General features: G+C 36.1%; 1 protein-coding gene across 2 annotated transcripts in view; it reads right to left on the reverse strand.

Moving 5' to 3' along the window:
• Positions 1–2,174: 2,174 nt before the first annotated feature.
• Positions 2,175–22,411, reverse strand: part of TAFA1 (TAFA chemokine like family member 1) — a 537,735-nt gene continuing 517,498 nt past the window's right edge. For both annotated transcript variants that reach the window (XM_074284144.1, XM_074284143.1), the window contains exons 4-5: positions 13,158–13,282; positions 2,175–7,198 (exon numbers count right to left, since the gene is read on the reverse strand). In XM_074284144.1, coding sequence (XP_074140245.1) covers positions 7,181–7,198; positions 13,158–13,282 — 143 coding nt within the window. In that variant the 3' untranslated portion in view covers positions 2,175–7,180. The remainder of the gene's footprint in view (positions 7,199–13,157; positions 13,283–22,411) is intronic.

Here is a 22,411-nt window from a genome sequence, read left to right on the forward strand (position 1 = left end):
GCTAAAGGGAGTGGGTGACAGAGGGCAGGAAAAAGCAATGAATTTGATTACAGTGTGGGTAAAAAAAAGTTCTCTCACTGAGAAAGGGAATTTATTTTAGGTGCCTTGATCATCAGTTTGAATGATTATATTAATATGCCAGATAGTTGAATGAGATGATCATTGATGTCCCTCCAACTTTGAAATATTGTTATTATGCTAATGGGAGTGGTGACAGAGGGTAGGAAAAAGCAATGAATTTGATTACAATGTGGGTAAACAGAGTCCTCTCCCACTGAGATAAAGACTTATTTTACATGTCTTGGACATCAATTTGAATGATTATATGAATGAAGGCTATGTGTGCACACATTAGTGAGTGTGCATGCTTATGGGAGTGTGCAAAGGAATGGCACCTTTATTCCATGTGGTCGGGTCCTCAGCAGTTGTCTAATAGCAGATGGATTGGGACATTAGGAATTCTATTTTTGGCTGAACATTCTGGAGCTCCGAGGGGTGTCTTTTCCAATGTGGAACTAATTCTTCCTGCAAAAGACTTTCTTAAAATATGGGTTACATTGACAAGTGTTCCCGTGGCTGGAATACATCAACCAGAGTGCAAACAGCTGAAGATTTCTATAAAACCAAGCTCAAATTTCCCTGTTTCTGTGCTTTATATTAGATGGGGAATTTTAGGCCTTAGAGTTAGTAAACTTGGGTACAAATCCCATTCCTATCAGTAGGACTTTGTTAGTCACTTAACTTAGCTGAGTCTCATTTTTCTTATCCATAAAGTGAGTGGCTTGTACTATAAGATCTTCAAACTCTCCTAAACCTCTAATTTAATAATTCCAATACTAATTATTGGTTTGAGACTCTGAAATTTTTTTTGCCCTTGTGGGCAAGTGGGTTAATAATATTTTTGGGTTCTACTAAAGGCCACTCTCTCACAGGCTTGAGGCATATCTTTAGAAGATGGGAGAAAAGTGGGAGATACAAAAGAAATGGGAAAAAGAAAGAATATGACAATGGAAGGAGTGAGAGGAAAAACATCAAGGTAGAAGAGAAGAGAGGAGGGTTGTCAATATTTATTTCATGGGGTCATGGGGAAAAAATCTATTTTGGATTTCCCCTTCCCACTAATCTCTGTCAAGATGTCTATGACTTGTGATTTTGTTATATAGAACCTTCTGCTTTGCAAAGAACCTGATCTCAAATGATCTTCACAATGGTCCAGGGAAGTAAGTGCTGCTATTATGCTACATTTTGCAGTTTAGGAAATGGAAAAGCTAAGTGACTTAGAATTACACAGCTGGAAAATGTCTGAGGCAAGATTTGAATTCAAGTTTTCCTCATCCTAAGTCCAGTGTTACATTCACTATGCAATTGAGTTTTACCTCAAGATTGGAGATGGTGGCAAACTATAAATCATCTATTAATTATAATCTTTAAAAAGTTGATTGAGGTTATAGATTAAATAATTTGCCATTGTTCACAGAGCTCATAAATTAGAGATGGGATTGAACCCAAGTTTATCCTGTCTCCACGTTCAGTTGTCTATCCATTAGGCTATTCTATATTTCCCAACATTTTCAGGGCACATCTGGATGACACAAAAATCAGGAGCATCCTTGGAAAGGAGGAAGTGTTAAGGCACCATGGAGTTTGAGAGAACAGTTATGGAGAAAGAAGGAAAAAAAGGCTTCCCACAGCTAACCTCAGTAACATCTTGGTTAAATGATTTGAGCCTCAAGCTATTCATTTGGCTGAGACGCCTTCTTCACCTTGCTTGATACTTCTTTCAGATCTCTAGCTCCCTAATTCTCACAGCATCTTAAGTTCTCCTTTTTGAGGCTCTAACTTGAGGAACCTCCCAGTAACATATGTGATATGGATGGTTTGCTTTTTGTTTTATTCCACCAGAGAAGTAAAGCAAATGGGTCTTTGTTCCAGGGTGTTACAGCTGAGTGTGTACTTCCTTTTCCATGACAGTACTGGTTTTCTGTTCCAGTGCCTTGAATTTCTCTACTGGCCCACATGATACAGGAGAATTATACTTTCTCTCTAACCTGTTCCTTGAACACTATCCCCTCGCTCCTATTGGTGTTGTGATTTTAGGTTCCATTGACTGTGCCATAGGAAAGTGAGATGGACTGGGGCTATTTTGCCTTTTTTTTCCCCCCCTGACAGCTTGATCGTTCTTTGTGCAACAGATCTTTCCCCCTCTCCTGTCCCAAATTCATTTGGCTTAGGTACAAGAATTCTTAGGTATGGTGCTGTTGTCCACAAAAGCTTATAAAAGGTAAGATTGGCTAATGGACTCTTCAGGCAGAAAATTTAAATCTCCTTAATAGCAGGGACTATTATTATTGATGTTGTTGCTGTTATTATTATGATTATTAATTTTGGTTCTATTAATAACTTCGTAATTTTCAATATCTATGTGAATTCATACTTTGTTTAATTACCCTTGAATGTTAGACTTCTATCTAGATTTAATTTTTGAAAATGCTGTTCCTCTAATTGCCATTATGACTTGTTTGGAATAGTCTTCATTCCTCACCAGTGACTTGGATCCCATTTCCTCCTACTGATAACCAAGGTCAAAATCATTAAAACTGAATCCAGGGGGACTTCTTTTGTTTTGAAAGTAGATAATTGATAGTTTCATGAAGGAAAATATTACATTTCTCTGCTGAAGAAGCTCATAGGGACTTAAGAGAAATTTCTAAAATAGATTAGAAAGATATTCCTATTATGATGTGATCATAGATTCATGGATTTAGAAATGAGAGGGACATCCAAGATCATCTAGTTCAACTGGACTCATTTTACAAATAAGGGAACTGAGATCCAGAGTGATTTGTCCAAGATAAATCCAAGGGGTAGCAGTCAGTGAATGTTTGAATTCAAGTTCTTTGATTCCAAATTGAGCCTTCTTTCCCTAATAATACAGTATCAACTAAGGTGGGACAACTAGGATTTTACCCTACGGCACCAAAATTTATAGGGTGAAGACAGTTTTCTTTAAAAAATTGTTTTCAATGTAAATAAACCAAAACCCAAAAACTGAGCAAGCAAGAATAAGGAAATCAGAGCTTTAGAGCTGAAAGGGACCTTAAGTGTCATCTAGTTCATTATCTAATCTACCATCTCGTATATTATTCTATAGATGACAAAAATAAGGTGAGAGAGGATTGGCCCCATTTCACACTTGTGGAAAATGGAATGTATTTGTAATTCATCTTATGTTGAACCATACATGTTTAATCTATGTAGATACCCCACTTCAGGGAGATTAATGGACTTCTCAATAGTAACTATTTTTATGTACTCCTTACTTATTCTTGAATTACAATTATATTGTGATATAATTGGGCCATAAAATCACTACATTGTATAAGAAAGTTAGAGTCTTTTTGAAATGCAGTATTCATTTAAATTATATGATGGTTAAACACAGTCTTAATAATTTTTAATAGAAAAATATGAAGTCATAAAGTACCGAATATTCTTGTAAAGTTCATTAATCTATAATTTCAATAACATGAAAACATCAGTCACCGAAAATTAACTATGAACATCTTTGCCTAGGACACCACACCTACTGACTAGACCAGATTTTCTCATCATTGCTATGATTCCTGCCGATTAAACTTGTCATTTTTGGGAACAACAATTTAATAGACACAAAAATAGTGAAAAATATGTCATTTTGTTAGTCCTGGACCTACCTTGTGTGGAAAGTTCTACCAATGTAGACTGTAATTTATGTCACAATAGATTAAATTCTAGTGAGTTGCCTGAGGCACCAAAAGATTAAATGCCTTGTCCAGGTTCACAAAGCAAATAAGTATTTATTAGAAGCAGAATTTGAACCTGGGTCTTCCTTGTTGCATACCCGGAGCTCTATTCTCTATACCAATCTGCCTTCAATCTTTAAGGGTAGCATTGTTAACGCATTCAGGATAGCTTCTTTTCTGTAACTTATAGTTTTAGAGACTTGTTTTGCATTGAGAGGTTAAGTGAATGGCCGATGGCCACAGAGCTAATATGTGTCACAGATAGGACTTGAACTCAGGTCTTTACACAATACCTGACATCGTATAAGTACTTAATGAATGCTCGATCAATTGATTGATGCCTCCAAGATGGGCCATTATGCCATGTTCCCCATTACTGAACATATTTTCATTTAATATCATCATATCATTTAACATATTTAATCATACTCTTTGTACAATCTCAACATCAGTATTAATTAGACCACACACTGAGCTCTTTATTACCAGAGATATTGGATCAGGTCTTCATACCATAAAATGCTCAGAATTAATAGGCAGATGGTGTTTACTGAATTTTAGATCTTCCCAACTTGTATATGATAAATTGAAGCACAACTTGATGGATTTGCACAATTATAGAAAAGAGGTAGACAAAAGTAAAGTGAATTTGACTATAGTTACAAATATTTATCTGATGTTTCTCCTGCTTTAGAAGGGGATGCTTTTTTAAAACAGTGCAGAATGCAATGTGGCCTTCCTGATGAATGGAGACTCTATTAACATTTGTGTGACTCTGGCCTAGCTTCTCTTGTGTTGTCAGTTGAGGGGAATAAGTATACTTGGTGTATAGGATAAGCATTGAGCTTCATGGAACACTGAATGTGTTACTTCAGTAGAGTGTAAGCTTTTTGAGGGCTCAACCTGTTTTATATTTGCTTTTTTTCTTGTCAGGAATCTAGCACAATTCTTGACACACAGTTGCTGGTTAATCAACTATTAATTAACTATTAATTGATTAATCAATTTCAATCATATAAATGAAGACATATCAATAGTAATCATCCCCAAGGTCATACAGTTCATTTGTGTTTGAGACTAGATTCAGAGACAGGTCTTTCCATGCAACTTCCTTTCCTTTTCTGTTCATTTAATAAGCCCAATTAATCCATAAATGGTCAGTGAGTATATCCAACCAATTAATGCTCAAGACAAACTTGTAGAGGTGATGGACCTTCAACTTCACTGGAGGCTGGGTATGACAAACTTGATCATGTTCTTGCTATGTTATTGGTATAAGATGAGGTACTGATAACATGAGATCTACAGATAAGAGTCTGGGAATAAACGTATAAATAGAAGCAAGCAATATGGAAAGATACCTTTTTTTAAATGAGATTTTTATAACAAAATTTATTGAAGAAAATGAAAAGCTAACCTGATATTTTGATTAAAAATGCAGATGGGATATTCTTTAAAAGAAGGGGATGTTAGCAATATTTTTAGAGAGGGCAGAAAAAAAAGGTTTATAAATTTTTATTTTTGTTATTTTAGATTTTTTTGTTTTTTAACAGATTTGTAATTAAATTTGCAAATTATCACTACAAATGAGTAGCTCTCTTGTAAGTTAAAGAATTAACTGGGATCCTGGGAAGTTAAATGATCATCCAACAAGTAAGTGACAGAATCAGGGTTAATCTTGTATCAAGAGCTAGTTTCAAAGGGCTCAGGAAAGCCCATGGTTAAATTTTCACTATGGGCATTTATACTTTGGAAATAAGCAAGGTATAAAATGGCCTGATTTATTGTTTTATCTAAACTTGAGACAGTTATGGAGTTTAGACTTATTTTCTAGACTTGCAACAGTTATGGAAAAATGTTAAAAATGCATATTAAATTTAATATATCACACCTTTTCAGAGAGATATATGTCAAATATTTGCTAGCACACTCTGAAAAGTGAGACTTGACCTCAGGTCTTCCTGTCAGTAGGGCTGACCCTCTATCTACTGTTCTATGCTATTTGTCACACAATTGGATACTACAGTTCAAAGCCTCCAGAAAATGCATTCAGATACTACATCGTACTGATTGGAAGAGTGTTATTATCCGAGGGACTATTGATTCTCAAAATGTGAGGGATAGAATTGGTTGCGAGGAGGAAGGGCAAAACTTTTGGCAGAAGATGTTTACTGATTTTCAGACCTTAAACTGGGCTGTTGCCATGACCTAAGTTAAAGCAGGTTAGGGAGGCCCATAGAGGAAAAAGTCAAAACCAACAACATATTTTATAAAGAGGGTTAATTTGAATTTGACAGAAGATACTTTTCACTTTCAGAAGTTTGATCAATTATTCATGACATGAAAAATGAAGATGGGTTCATTCCCCAACTTTTCCTCGCCTGGAATTATGCCCTATGCCCCAAAACCCCCTAAAGAAAGCTGTTCCAAATATTATCAAAAAGCAGAATGCCACGAAACGATGTGGAACTCAACCACGGCATGGAGTAAATGGCCAACGCTGGAGTTAGAGGAATTTTACTTCAGACGAGGACAGCTCTACAAAGTCTTTAGGCATTGTATTTACACGGCATCACGAAGAAGGGAAACCTTGATCCACCTCAACTCTGCCTGAGTCCTAAGAGCATCAAATAGCCAGTTCCTTGAGAATCTTCATCGTCTACTTAGTGGAGTAGCTAATAAATCTAAAAATATTTTCCTCGAAGAGGTTAAGAACTGTCATCATATATCAATTGAATACAAAGTATGGTTATGAGAGCAAAGCCAGCATGCTAGTATTGCAAAAGGGAGAAAGCCTTCAGAACACAAGAAAAGATAGCCATGGATTTCCTTGAGTGATTGAGTAGAAACAGAAGGAAGCTTTTGATGAAGTATCATGGTGCTTCCTTGAATTCCAGGAGACCATCTACTGTTGACCATGTTGATGTGATTGCTGTATTTCTCCAAAGGTCTTCCATCCCATTAGAAAAAAAAATGAAGCAAACCAACCAAAAAACCCCAAACAAACAAACAAAAAAATCATGGTATGTAAGCTGCACTGGCATGTGGTACTGTTTGTTTCTTGAAGAGAATATGTTATATTTCAAAATATTATATATATATTTTAAATGGTAGAAAGTAAACTGTAGCTCCAAATTATGAGACAGTTGTTCATACTTTATAATCACAAAAACCCCAAAACTTCCATGTTTTCTTCTGCCACGCTGCCAAAACCCTGGGTGTTTTCACCATGGGACATTTCATTACACACAGTGACAACACTGTGATTAGCTGGTAACCAGTCAGAGTGCAAATAAGAAATCCATTTGGCTTGAAAATGCTTAAGATGGTTTGAATTTTTAAATGTTGTTTCCTATGTAGTGGTGGCTTCCCTTCACTACATCCGAAGAGTGGCTCCATTAGGTTCTTGGATGAATCTGAAATTGATGAAAAAGAGTAAATTATTATAAATAATCTATTACTCTGTAGGAAAGGAAAACTTTTGTCGTAAGTTGTATTTTAACGTTTAACTTTAAGAACTGTTATGAAAGTCAAATAAGAAAATATATTAAAGTCTTTTGCAAACTTAATATTAACTCGTGTTGTTATTATTGCTCTGCTTCTGGGTAAAAGGACCAAAGAAGACAGTGTGTGTTAATTTGCAGGTGTGACCTATGAAGTTGTCCTTGAGTTTTTCATTCATGATTAAAGAACATCTTGACAGGTTAGACTATTGGGACAAATATAATATGGAGAAATTTTACAGTAATAAATGCAAAGTCCTCACTTGGCTTGAAAAAAATGAACTTCACTTGGGAAAAGATATGGTCAGGCACCAATTCATGTGAAAAGCACGCAGATATTTTAGTTAACTTCAAACCTCATATGACTCAACATGGTTATATAGCAAATGCAAGTTGCTTTAAGAGTGGCAAAGAGAAGAGTTCCTAACCTTTTTTATTCCCCATATCCCTTTGATTTTAGAAACCTTCCCATATTTCCAATTCAATATTAAAGACAAAATATTATAGAGTTTTACTATTTATATTCACATAAGAAATAAAAATAGTTTACCATTTAAAATAAATATATATCAAGAGTAACCAAAAGAAAAATAATTTGGCATTTGTATACATTCAAGAAATAAAAATAAAGAGATTAATTAATTTAATGGGGTGATATTATTTACTAAATATTTCTCATAGGCTTGTTGGAGGATTAGTTGAAAAGAAGGGGTGACTAGGAGGGATGAAGAAGAGAGCTTTCTTCAAGTGTTTGAAGGGCTTTCATGTATCTCTCCATTCCCTCCACAAGAACACTATTAGAATTATTATTAAAAGCTTTGTTAAAGTCTAGAAAAAAAGTATATTACTACATTTCTCCTAGTTTAGCAAACCTGTTTAAAAAAAAAAGAAAATAAGGAAATGGAATGATCTGTTCTTAATGATGCCATGTTGGCTCTTTGTCATTCTGCTGAGGTTTGGTGTAAATTTAAGGTGGCCAATAAGAAAATCAGATGATCATTGGATAATTAAACAGAGTGAGATCTTGGGAACATGTCACCCACCATTTCCTCCTTCACTGTTGCCCAATGCCTAAATGTGCAGGAATTACTTGTTTTGAAGGTTTAACTCATTCAGCAACATCCACCGAAAATGTGCTGAGTACCTACTATGTGCGAGAAATTGGTCTGGGCAAAATCTCTGAATGTTTATGGAGTTAGGGAAAGGAAATAAGCATTTATGTATTATCTACTATCCACCAGGTGCAGTGCTGTGTATTTTACAAATACTGTTCCAATTGATCCCCACAACAATCCTTTGAAATACAAGCTGCTAGCATCCCTGTTTTATAGTTGAGGAATGTAGGCAAACAGATTAAATGACTTACCCAGGATCACATATTTAATAAGCAACTGAAGCTGGCTCCAGGCCCATCATTCTATCTACTATACCACTTATGAGATACCAGAGATTCAGAACTTAGAGGTGGAAAGGACCTCAGGTGCCTTCTAATCCAACCTATTTTGGAATAATTGTCTCTTTACAATCAAAAATCAATCATTCCACCTGTAATCTATATTGGCAGTAGAGTTTGTTTGAGTGTTCATTTTTTTCCATCTTGAAGGGGGGACTGAATAATCATGGGGAGCTCAGGAGAAGGTAGGGGTTTCAGGCCCTTGTTCATCAGTAGGGCAAATTCTGAGTGAAAGGTGCTGATGCTCCCCAAAGGCTTCCATAGGAAACATTCCTAATACCCTCAAAAGATACTCAAATCACCTGATCACCTTTTTTTCAATGTTCTCCTGTATATCAGTGTTTCCTGAAATGCTCAGAGATAAGATGACTTGCTCTAAATCCCACAAGCAATAAAGGATAGTGTTAGCCTTCAGACTTTGGACTTTTGGATCAGGAATGGCTTTACAAGGAATTCTACTCAGGTCAGGTAAATATAAATCTTTTTATTTACATTGCAAGATGCAAGAAACCTTTCCTATCCTTCCAAATTACTAATGCATTATCTTTCTTTTGTTTAATTGTTTTTAATGGTGCCCAACTCTTCATGATCCCTTTTGGAGTTTTCTTGGCAGTTTCTTATACTTTTCTACACTATTTATAGTGGTTTTCCTTCTCTAGCTCATTTTAGAGACTGATACAAACAAGAGTAAGTTATTTGTGTAGGCTAACACAGCCATTAAATGTCTGAGACTAGATTTCCTTACTACTAGGTCCAGCACTCTATTCACTCTATCACTGAGTTGTCCAATATCTTTCTGATTACCTTATGTTTAACCATCTTGAATCTCTGTTGTATTTATTCTGTATTTATATATGTATTTGTTGATCTTGATATAATTAAGATCCTTGAGAGAAGGAGGTTAATCAACCTCCTTGGTTCCTGGCACATAGTAGGTCCTTAATAAATTATTGATTGACTGTTTGACATATATCAATAATATGTATAATATGTATAATTATATATAACATAATGATATAAATATAAAAAAATTAGCTCAGGTTCTTTTCATTTCTTATTTATGTTTTCTCTAAAAGATATTGTTATATTTATTTTAATAACTTTTTATTTTCAAAATACATGCAAAGAAAGTTTTTAACATTTATGCTTGCAAAATCTTGTAACAGACAGCAAGTAATCCAATATAGTTTAAATAGGTGTAGCTATTTAATAAGTTCTTCTAAATTTATTTCCACATTTATCATGCTGCATAATAAAAATAAGATCAAAAAGAAAAAAAATAAGAAATTTAAAAAGCAAGGAAATAATAACAAAAGGATGAAAATGTTATGTTGCGATCCATACTCAGTTCCCAGAGCCCTCTTTCCAGATACAGATGGCTCTTTCCATCATAAGTCTATTAGAACTGGCCTGAATCACCTCATTGTTGAAAAGAGCCAGATATTGTGCTATTTAGTGCTTCGGGGAATTTTTCTTGTTTCCATTATGAAAAGTATGCACTGATTTGGATTTTATATTCACCATATAATTATTGAATGGATATTGTGTGCTGTGCTGGGGGAGATACAAAGTTTAGCCAAAGCATAGTCTGTGGTCCTTTTGTAATTTTTAACCTGAAGGTATTCTAAGTAAGTATAATTATAAAAAAGGTCACAAATATTAAAGGTCACAAGAGAAGTATAAACTAGGAAGTAATACTTAAGAGGGATGATGATTAACCCCTAGGATATCAAAAAAGTATTCCTTGAAGGAGGTGACATTTTAAGTGGATTTTAAAGAAAGATCATATGGACAAGTAGGGATTAACATAAACAAAGGGACAAAGATTATTAAACCTGCATGGGATTGGGAATGGTAATGAGTGAAGTTTGGCCTTGTGAAAATTACATGGAAGGGAATAGAATGAGAATGGTATCCTCATTACTGTGGTCCTTGAATGTCATAGAGCTTGAAATTACTACATTCAATGGGGAAGTATGGAGTTTTCTGCAAAGGTGTACCATAACCAGATTTTTATATATAAAAAATAAATATGGCAGAACTATTAAGCATAAAGGAGGGAGAGAAAGGAATCAGGAAGATTACTACTGATCCCTTCTCAGTTCCCATTGTCACCTCCCAGGTACAGGTACTCATTAGTACCCTCTTGAATGACTTCCAAAGTTTCATAGAATCTCAGAATGTTAAAGCTAGGGGAAATCTTAGAAATCTTCTAGTTGAACTCTTTGATTTCACACATAAGAAAAGTGAAGTCCAGTGATGCAATGTTCACAGAGTAAACACTAGAATCCTGGGTCTTCTGATGTCTGGGTTAAATGTTCTTTCTACTTCTTGATGTATTTATTTTTTAATAAAAATGACATTCCAGTTTTCAAAGGTAGAAGAAAATTGGCATTGGGCAATAAAAGAGCAACCTTGTGGCTATGAAACAAGTCAATACTTTCAAGCCCAGTGGGCATTGAGTAGTGGCAAAGAAGTCACAAGTTATGAGAGCTTAAACAAAATCACTTTATAAAAGCATCTTTGAATTTTTCGGAAAATTGTTTCCAAGTCAAATGTAACTAAAGGAAGCTCCAGCATCCGCCCTGCTGCCACTAATTAAAATGGTTCCTGTGGGCCGGTGACAGGAACAATTCTCATTTCTGAGCACTCAGGTCAGTAGGTATCTCATTTAAATGAAATAAAACAATCCATACTGAGCTGCAGGAGAGCCTATAGATGAATATTAATGAGACTGCATTGCCTCTGAAGTCATTTCTGGACGGAGCATCAAGTGAAGCGAAGATGTGGGAGAGGGGATACCCAACTGGACAATTGTCTGGAGGCTTTCCCTTGTCCTCTTCCCTTCTTTCCTCAACAACTCCTGTTGAGTGGAGCTTCATTTGTGTTTTTCTTTTTAGAGTTGATGTAACATTTCTAAGGATAGTAGAGTTGGTTGAATGGAGCATAATCATCTAATTAAGCTTCACAAAAAGTTAGAAAAAATTGGGCACAGGTAATTGTGAGCTACTATTTTGGATGCTAGAGTCAGTTGATGTCTCAAGATGTAGGTTGACATTCTACATCTGTTATTGGCAGTGCATGGGTGGGTCTTAACTTAACTTGTTAGAATTGTAGATGACTCTATAAATAGACATTCATTAGCACTGAAATTAGTTACGAGTTGGTGGAGGAAATCTCTGTATCCATGGCCTCTTAGATCTTTGACATCTTGATATAACCTCAAATTCAATGCAATTGAATTCATTTTACCATGTATTTATTAAGCACATACCATGTAGCGAGCATCAAATGAGCTAGACTCTGGATATGGGAAAACCAATAAAACAGTCCCTTTCAGTAAATTAATCAAATGATCAATAAATCAACAAGCATTTATTAAATGCTTATATACCAGATGTCGTGCTTGGCACTTCAGACACAAAGACAAGAAACAAACCAATTTATTTCTCCTAGGAAGATTCCATTCTAAACATGATGTTGGTGTTGGCAGGAGCCCAAGCCAATTGGTATTTCTATAGGTCAGTTATGCTTTAAGAGAATTCAATAGATGCAAAAAGGTGTGAAATATCAACAATGAAGAAATTAGGTTATTACTTTTTCATAAAAGTCTTTTAAGTTAAAAATTTCAGGGTAGTTCACTACACTTTTAATAGACCAGCAAAATGTGGTGATGTTTTGTTGAAGGTCAGAACCATTCTAATTTTTGTTTTTGTACCCACCTCAAGATCTTTGCATGCCTGGAACTCTGCAGGAACTGTATAAATACTTGTTGAATCGGCAATAGCTAGAATTCTCATAGTACTTAAACATTAACAAAGAATTTTTTTTGTTTTGTTTTATTTTCATTTGATCTTCACAACAATCCATGGGAAATAGGAATTGTTATCAGCCCATTTTTACAGATGAGGAAACTGGAGGTGAGATTTATCCCTAGAGTCAGATAGCTACTAAGTGTCCATGGTAGAAGCTGAACCTTGTTCTTGGTTCCTACTTCAATTCTCTGTTCACTTTATCACATAGCAGTCCTCAGTGAATGGATGAATGGCAAGAATCTGTACCATAATGTTTAAGCACTCATCTGAAAAATTTAGACCCATCCCCTGTTGTATTATGGACATTATTTGAACAAAGTATATTCAAAGATGTGATGGTTGACTTATTTAAATAATTATCTTATCCTTCAACTTTCCATTTTAATTTGGAAGGAAAGACATTTTGCAAGAGCGTCAATGTTGTTTTTTCTTGTTCAATATTGAGAGATATATCACATAGGACTTCTGGAGTATCAAACTTCTGAGTTATCAACACCCCTCATCGCTGTTTGGGCCTTTCTTGGAATACAATATATGGGACATACATATGAGAAATGAACTATCTTGTGTACTTTGGCAAGTAAACTGCTATAAAGCCACTTACTCGCGTGGTCTTGATCTTATTGCCAGTTGCACACATCCATCCAGAATTATCAGGAAGAGTCTTACATTCTTCTCCTTCAAGACATGGCTCCATCTCACACCACCATTTTCCAATCACTATGGAAGCTAGAGAGAGGGAGAGAGAATGAGATAGAGGAAGAGGGGAGAGGAAGAAAGAGACAGACAGAGGCAGAGAGAGAGAGAGAGAGAGAGAGAGAGAGAGAGAGAGAGAGAGAGAGAGAGAGAGAGAGAGAGAGAGAGAGAGAGAGAGAGAGAGAGAGAGAGAGAGAGAGAATGAGTATGAGAATTGTGAGTACAACTTGTCAGGACCACAGTTTTCTTTCTTTCCCATGAAAATAGGTTCTGAGGACGCACAGGTCCCCTTTACTTTTACTGATTGGAGGAGGAAATTCTATTAAGAAATAAACTTTTCATGTACAAGCTATACAATGCAAATGTAATTATGTTGTCAGACTTCATCAAGCAGTGACAAATCCAGAATCACATTGTTATTGGAAACATGAGACAACATGTGCTTTTCTTTATAAAGTTTGAGGACTTTTTTTTGTAATCTATATGTACATATATTTTCATCTGTACAGTTGTCTCTCCCATCAGAATGTACACTCTTTGAAATCAGTGACTATTCTTGCTTTTCTTTGTATCTCTAGTATTTTGCCTAGCACAGGGTAAGCACTTGATATAATAAATGCCCATTGCTTGGCTGATTGGATCTTTCTATCATATGTCTTTTAGTAATTCTTTTCAGGTATGGGAAAGGATGGTTACTTGTTTTCTCAAGCAGATCAATCCATCTTCTCTAGGTATGAGCCCCAGGTAGGGAAAATACAGTTAATTGTCCACAAATTGAATCTGTCATATTTATGTTCCATGCATTCTTTGAATGATAAACTTTAAAAAGCTGTATCAAAGAACAGAGTGTCAAAGCCACAAATGCAAAATGTAATGGATTCAGACAAGCTATTTCTACATTTCAATAAAAGCATGCATATGGTGTTTTTTTTTTTTTTTTTTTTTTTTTTTTTGGTCTACCAAACCCAGAAGCTCAAAGTCCTGGGAATGTCAGCATTTCTTATTTGTAGTTTTGAAAGGAGACCAGAGCTACAATCCCAGAAAATCATTATTATAGAACATGGTCCATCAGTGTTCCTTCCAAATATGTACAAACACATATATAATTGGCCTGTTATTTTTGTTAGAGTAAATCTTGATTGGAGAAACTCCCTTCATCAATGAAGCTTACATCCCCTCTATACCTTAATATATCATAGATTTACTGCTGGAAGGAACTTAGTTTGAATCCTTCATTTCAGAAATGTAGAAACAGACTTAGAGAAGGTAAGCGATGTGGCAGAGTTGCCAGAGTCGGGACTTGAAACAATCCTCTCCCCCTATTCCAAGTGCTGTGATCGTTTGATTTCGGAGAAATTCTAAGGAGTTGTGTCAGACATTAAGAGAATATAAGAGACTGGGGGTCACATACCTACTCTGGGTTATAAGTAAGACAAAGCTAGATATCTTTGTCCCTAAATCTAATATTTTACCACTATATTATATTTATATCTATATATACACAGGTAGCTATATATAGAAATATAGATATAAACATATATATGTTATATATTCATATCTATCCATCTATCTCTACAAATGCAAATACATACATACATACATATATATATATATATATATATATCCCATTACTGACATTGTTTGGCATTAATATCTCAGTGCCCCAGGCTATAGTATAGAACCATAAATTGCAAATATTGTCAATCTGCATGGATGGAAGCAGTTTCTCACTAAACTATTGACATTCAAAGTCGACACTCTTCTCTGCCCTCTCCTCCCCCTACCCCAGTGTAATCCAGATTAAACAAAATCAAGACTCCTGACTTAATCTTTTTTATGTAGGACCTCAAATTCAATTATCCTGCTCAAAAACCCCCAGTGATTTCTAACTGGTTAAATTGGAGAAAAATTCTGTAGCCTGGCATTCAAGGCCATCCTTCATCTCATCGTACTCATTCTTTTAGCTTTGACTTTCATTCTCCCTTCAGGTTTTTCTCTCTGCTCTACTTAAAACAATGTTTCAGACATATTCTATGTTTACTTACCATCCTGCCTTGGATGATGCTAATCTCTCTGTCCAGAGTACCCCATTCAATCTCCTTCTGCCTGTCAGATGTCACCCATTTATTCTTTAAGGTCTGGACAAAATTCTACCTCCTCCAGGAAGCCTTCAGGGGGAGGATTTCTATTCTTTACAATTTGACTTATATACTAACCATGCTGGACCTGGAGCTGGAGGACTGGGGTTTAAAATCCTAGCTTTCCCACTATGTGACATTTGACAAATATTTCATTTTTAGCTTCTGTTCCCTTCTCTATAAAATGAATAATTAAATTAGATTAGATGTCCTCTAATTGCTCTTCCTACTCAATATTTATGATCCTATGACCGTATGCTTTCCCCCCATCAAAACTCTTTAATTGTATCTCCAATATGGTGCTTGAACAATTAATCAGAAGGAAGAATCTGATATCAACCCCTCTTCCCTCCATAGAGAGATAAAGAAAACATTTAATAAAAGTGTTTACTCTAAACCAGGCATTGGTCTAATGGGAGGGCTGGAGGGGATGTCTCTTCTCTTTTGTAGATTCCACATTTCTTTAGTGGGCCTCATACATAGTAGGTACATGAAATGATTTAAGGAAATAAAAGTCTAAATTCGGAGTCGAAGAGACAGAGTTTAAATTCTGGCTTTGCCACTTCATAGTTGTCTTCTGCTGAGCAAGTTATTTGACCTCTCTGGACTTGTTACCTTCTAGGAAAAATGAGAGGATGGGATTTGATGTCCTCTAAGGCAGCTATTTCAACTTTATGCCTGTGATCTGGTGAATATCTGCATTATTTAAGTGTGTTGAAAATGAGGTGTCAAAAAAAAAACTAACCAGAAAATAAAAAAAAATGTTTAAAATTGCGTTTAAAAATGAGTAGAGATCCACACAAAGGATTAAAAAAATGGCAAAAAGAGAAACCATTAACCAATTAGGTAGATGATAATGATGTGCAAAAGAAACTTTTGTATTCTGAGGGTTAAGCATAGTATTTTGCTCATAGAAGTGCGTAATAAATGCTCAGTCATTCTTTCATCCATCCAATAATCCATCCATTCATCCATCTATCTGTTGTTCTTTTGATACATGTGTCAAGAAGGGTGAGAATATGGAGATTTAAAAATTTCTGGACAAGTATAGATCCAAACTGGGTTTTGACAGGATTTAAATGGAGTACTCTTTTTAGGGTTCTTTTTTTGTTATAATTTAATCATAACCATATCAGTCACATTTAATGAAATCACCAGTGATAATGATCTCTGGTCTTGGCTCAAAGGGGTGGTTGGAGATGGGGGAAGAATTACCTTTGCTAGCAATCGTCCAATGGAAAGCTCTATCTTTGGCTTTCCACTGAGGCACGTGGAACATGAAGTACTCCTGTCAGTGAGGTCAGTTTTTTTTTTTTAAAGTGACTTTACCTTCTTTTGACAGCTACAGAGCCTGTTCTCTTTTCTTGTTACTGCTCCTTGACCTCTCAGATTTAGTTCTCTTTGTTGCAGGCTAACAAAGTAGCCTTTTTCTCTTTTCAACACAACTAGTTACTAAATGGAAATGTAGGTTGAAGGATAGGAAGTTTTGTGAAATCTGTGAGCACCTTTAATGCAAGGATTTGAAGATTCACTGATTCACAGGGGAGGAAAAATCTAATAATAAAAACATTTCAGACCTGTCCATGACCTCCCCAAGAGAATATCAGAAGTGGGTCTTGTAAATGTAATGTGATGATGTGACTCTTGTCTGGAACACATGCGAATTGAGTTCATTTCTTGGCTCATAGAGCTGGAAAAGACCCTAGAGATCAATTAGCCCAACCCCTTCATTTCATTGATGAGAAACTGAGGCTCAGAAGAGTTAAGAGATTTGCTTAAGATACTCATGTTGTGAGTGGTAGATCCAAGATTCAAATCTAGGTGGTCTGACTCTAAATTCAAGCCCTTCTTAGTGCACATTGTGCCTTCTTTATATATAATCTCTCCCCCTTTATATAACTTCTTTTCATTGGAATAATTCTGATTCTGTTTGGTGAAAAAAGCCACATTTTCAATACAGACTAGTTGCATTGTCATTATTACATGTTTATATATATATATATATATATATATATATATATATACATAGTTGCATATATGCTTTATAAATATATATAATAATTGACAATTTGTATTCATTCCCAATTCACCTTAAATTCTGACCAAGTCAACCTATTTCCCATTCCTTCTATAGGACACCCTATACTCACAGGTATCCCTAAAAGTTCAGCCCTGGGTTTTTTCTTCTGCTTCCCTCCCCTCCCCTTTCTTCCCCTTTCTCTCTTCCTTCTCTTTTTTTCTTTTCTCCACTCCTCTCCTCTCTCTTCTCTTCTCTCCTTTTTTTGACTTTGCTTGGTAATCTCAGCTCCCATGCATTAAATTATAATCTCTATGCTATTGATTTCCAAATCTGCCTATTTTTTCCCCAAACACCCTGCTGACCTCCAGTCTCACATCTCTAATTTCCTTTCTGACATCTGAAACTAAATGCCCAGTACATCTTGAACTCAATATATCCAAAATGGAATTGTTTTCCTTACAATCCTTCTCCCTCCTACTTTCCCAATTATTGCAGAGGGCAATATGTTTTTCCAGTCCTTTCAGGCTCATGAACTGTCATGAGGAGTTAGCCCTGATTCCTCACTATTTCTCACCCATCCCCATAGCCAAGCTGTTGCCAAGGCCTGTCAATGTCACCTTTGCAGCATCTCTTTAACACTCCCCATTCTCTTCTCTGACACTATCACTGTCCTATTTATCCTGTGGATATGTTTGCTTTCATGTTTTCTCTCTCATTTGATTGTAAGCTCCTTAAAGGCAGAGGCGTTCTTTTGATTTTTCTTTTGTTTCCTCAATGCTTAGTTAGCATGGTGCTTGGCACATAGTTGATTCTTAATAAATGTTGACTGGTTGAGATTCACAGAAATTAAATGACTAGACCAAAGTCACATAAATACTAAGTGATGGACCTCTGATTCAAACTCAGATCTTCTGACTTTAAGTTCAGAACTTTTATGATTTTCCTCTATTGATGTGAAATTGGAACGAGAAGACTAAAATTTGAAGTGGCTGTGTGAGCCCAGAAACATATCCAGCCTTAATCTCCTTATTTGCAAAATCAGAGGGTTGTGCTAAATCCAGCTTGAAAAATCCCATAATAATAATAAAAGAAAAATCCCACACTATTACAAGTACTATAGATATCCAGTATTAGAAGAGTACAGAGGAACAAGAGAACAATGTAGAGGTTTTATGGAAGCAATGGGACTATTAGGACTTGAAAGATGACTGGGATTCAAAGAATTATTTCAACTCAATTTAAATCAACATTTATTAAATATCTGCTTTGTGACATTGTCTTAGGTTCCAGAATCCTTTGTTAGAAAAATGAAACAGTCCCTGCTCTCAAAAAGCTTCAAGTTTACTGGGGAAAAGATGGAGAAAGTACTTTGTAGACTGTCCATATAGGGATAGCAATAACAAAAATTTAAGCCCGTGATTAATGTTAGGTATTCCAGGAAGAGAATATTACAAAAACAAAGGGGCGGAGTTACAAATGAACAAGACAGTTACCGTATCCACAGAGAATATAGGGTTTGCCTTGAAATATTAGGAAATTGGGTTAGAGAGGTAAGTTGGGGTCAGAGAATTACAGTAGTTCTCCCATGTGGTAGAATGGCATTTTATCCTGTAGACAATTGGGAGACAATACAAAGTTTTGAACAGGGAAATTAGATAAAGATGAAGTGATTTAGAGATGATCTGACAGCAGTTTGCTGAATGTAATGGATGTAAAGATGGCCCGAGAGTGTGGAAGAAACATGGAAGCAGATATGCTGCTCAAGCTGCAATTAACAGGTCCAGGTATGAGGAGAGAGGGCATAAACCAGGAGAGCATTAATGTTAATAGGATAGTGAGGAAGGGAGTGGCTCACAAGGGAAGAAAGGACAGGATCTAATGACTTTAGATGGGGAAGTCAAATGAAAGCTTCCAAGATGACTTTGAGTTGACTGGGTGCATCTTGAGACCCCCTAACATAAAGGGCAAAATGCAGAAGGAACATCTTTTCAGATTTGGCAATGCCCAAAATTGATATAGCACTCGTTGAAATCAAAATATCACTTTCTGAATGCCTAGTGTAAGGCTCAATTTGAAACTGCATCATCAATGAGAATTTTTAAGCCTTTATTATAATTTGCTGTTGCTTTTAAAACAATGGACAGGATTTCTTTAGGTAAATGAGAGTTCACCAATCATAATTTTTTTTGCAGGTTATTGGAGCAGTTTGGTATAAGGCTCACTGGGGTGTCCTTAGAAAAGTCACTTGATCCTCTTGGTCTCAGTTGCCGCACTTGTAAAAGGAGGAAGTTGAACTTCATGAATCCCAATGTTCCTTCTTTGAATCTTTGATGCAATCATTCATGGAGAATGGATAGAATTCTGGATTTGGGGCCAGGAAGACCTGAATTCAAATCCTGACACAAATTTACTAGCTGTGTGATCCTGGGTAGGATCATATTTAACTTAGCCCCCCCCCCCCCAAGTAGTATCTAACTCATAGGTATGAAGATTAACTGATGTATTTAGTGTTGTTGGCAAGCCTCCAAGCACAATATTAAGTGTTGTTGTTTTCATATCTTGAGTTAGAATGGACCTTAAAGATCATCTAATCAAATTACAACTGAGGAACCCGAGGACCTGTGAAACCGGGTGATTTGCTCGGGGTCATACAAGTAATTAATAGTAGAAGTAAGATTTCATTTCAATGCTTAGCACAGTTCCAGGCATATGATTAGCTATTTAATAAAAGCTTACTGCTTGACTGAATCCACCAGGGATCTATGATGTAAGAGATACTATACTCTGACTCCAAAAATGGTATGAATTTCACTGTACACACTGTTTCTTATAAGCCTTTTATCTTCATTAATCGGGTTCAGGACAGTTGTTTGTCCTTTGTTCTTGAAAAGGACCTTGACATCAGGGAGGTGATGCTAACATGCAACATGCAAGTGAATTGGATTTGAGTGAGGGAGGGCTGTGCAAAGTCACCAGCCTCACATTCTCCACCAGAGCCATCTTGGTCCAGTGACAAGTTGTAGATCAGTTGGAGATGACCCTGGGTTCCATGGGAAACTTTGGTCTTTTTAAGTTAAGGTCTTTAACTGGTCTCAGTTTGATTGAGGCAACATCCATTCAGTGATTGAGGCTAGGTAAGAATTGAAGCAAAGAATGACAACCTCTTTTACCTAGTTAAAAAATAATCTAAGAGGGATTTCTGACTGAAGCAGAAACAAACAAGATATTTATATTCTTGACCAAAAGGGAAAAATTATTAGACATACAAGCTAACTGAATCCACTGGAGCTTCAAATAATGGTAAAAGTCCAGCATTTTCTTAGTTCAATGGTAGAAGTCTTTAGATTTTTTTTTAGTTCCTTGAGGAAGCAGATTCTTGGACCTATATTGGGTGCAGGAAAGGGAAAGGAAAGGATTTTATCCCATTGAAAATGTCCTCTCTTTTCTCTCCTTCCATATTGATTAAAATATTTTTAGCTAGATGGCATAGCAGCAAACAATATATCCACTCAGCTTCAGAGAAAGGCAAACTGAAAACAAAGTTGGAAAGACATAGACACAAGAGTTGGGCATCTGAGGTAGACAGCAGCTTCAAGAATCAGGACCCATTGCATTGGAGATGAATAATGGTTACAGACTTAACAAGGAGCTTCCTAAAACGAGGGATAATGAGTTGACTATTTGGCCACATGTTTCCTGCAGTTGGAGCCCACTCTCCCAAGAACTTCTGTATACTTGTAGGAGAGTGTCCCCAACTTTGGAGGGGGGCTATTTGCTATTAACTGTTCAAAGTGCTCTTTGTTAAAAAGCTAATTGATATCTGCTGTCTAAATTGAAACAGGAAGCTTACTGGTAGGGGCTCATAAGCAAGGGTACTAGAAACCATAGTAATTTTTATTTTTAGGGTTCCCTGATTGAACCCTGAGTCTAGTAGTAGCAGGTACTGAAAACCTCGGTTATTTTTAGGGTTCCCAGATTGAACCCTGAGTCTAGTAGAAGTAATCACTGTATGACCACCAACCTGCCAATATAAATGTGTACTGGGAGCCTATACTCATAGGAGCCACTATTGCTCCTTACAAAATGCCTTATTATAATCCCTTTTATGAACTAAAAAACAATTGTTTCTGTATTAACACTTTTGTCAAGGCAAATGGGAAAGATAAGGATCCTAAAAGCTTACCCCAGGGGAGTAAAGGAGTTAGTTCCTTGGGATCCTCGAGTAGCTAAAATAAATCCTGACCTTTAATCCCTGTTTACTATTTTCTTCATTGTGGAATGAGCTGCAGTTTCCTTGTAGGCCCTACAGCTGACTTTTCAGACTCCCAAGGAAACCACAGGTGACAATCGAACTGATTAGTGTTAACAATTCCTAGGGCATGTTGAGTTGGAGGATTAAGTGAACTCTGCGTTCCCCAGATGGGTGGGCTATTCAGAGCTTTCTTAAAGAGTAAGGAGGCTCAAACTCTGGGAAAGTATACTACTCTTTTATAGGAACGACAGGGATTCTCCTTTTAGATACAAAGCCTTGCATAGATTGCCTTGGATGCCTTTGATATCAAAATAGGAACAAAGCCAGCAGGAAAAACATTGAATCTTGCTTGGACCTATACATGGCATCACCTCTGTCACGGGAAAAGTTAAAAAAAAGATATTTATACGATGACTTGGGCAGAACCCAGAATCAAAACATTTATTATGTTTTTTAAATCATCTGATCATATATTTCAGAAAAGAAAAGTCTTTTCCTCAGAACACTGATTTTGGAGTCAAAGAACTGGGTTAGTCTTGACCCTACAAAATCCTGCCATGGTACCATTTTGGGAACTGGTTGATTTCTCATCAATGAAATGAAGGCATTGGATTAGATGACTTCCTAGGATGATAATATATGTTCTTAAGGTCCTAAAATCCAAATGTTTGAATCAGCCAATCAACAAACTAATATTTATAACATGGGAACTACATATGAGGCACTATGCTAAATGCCAGAGAAAAATTGAA

Source organism: Sminthopsis crassicaudata, chromosome 1 (assembly GCF_048593235.1).
Source record: "Sminthopsis crassicaudata isolate SCR6 chromosome 1, ASM4859323v1, whole genome shotgun sequence".
In the NCBI taxonomy this organism is placed as follows: Eukaryota; Metazoa; Chordata; class Mammalia; order Dasyuromorphia; family Dasyuridae; genus Sminthopsis; species Sminthopsis crassicaudata.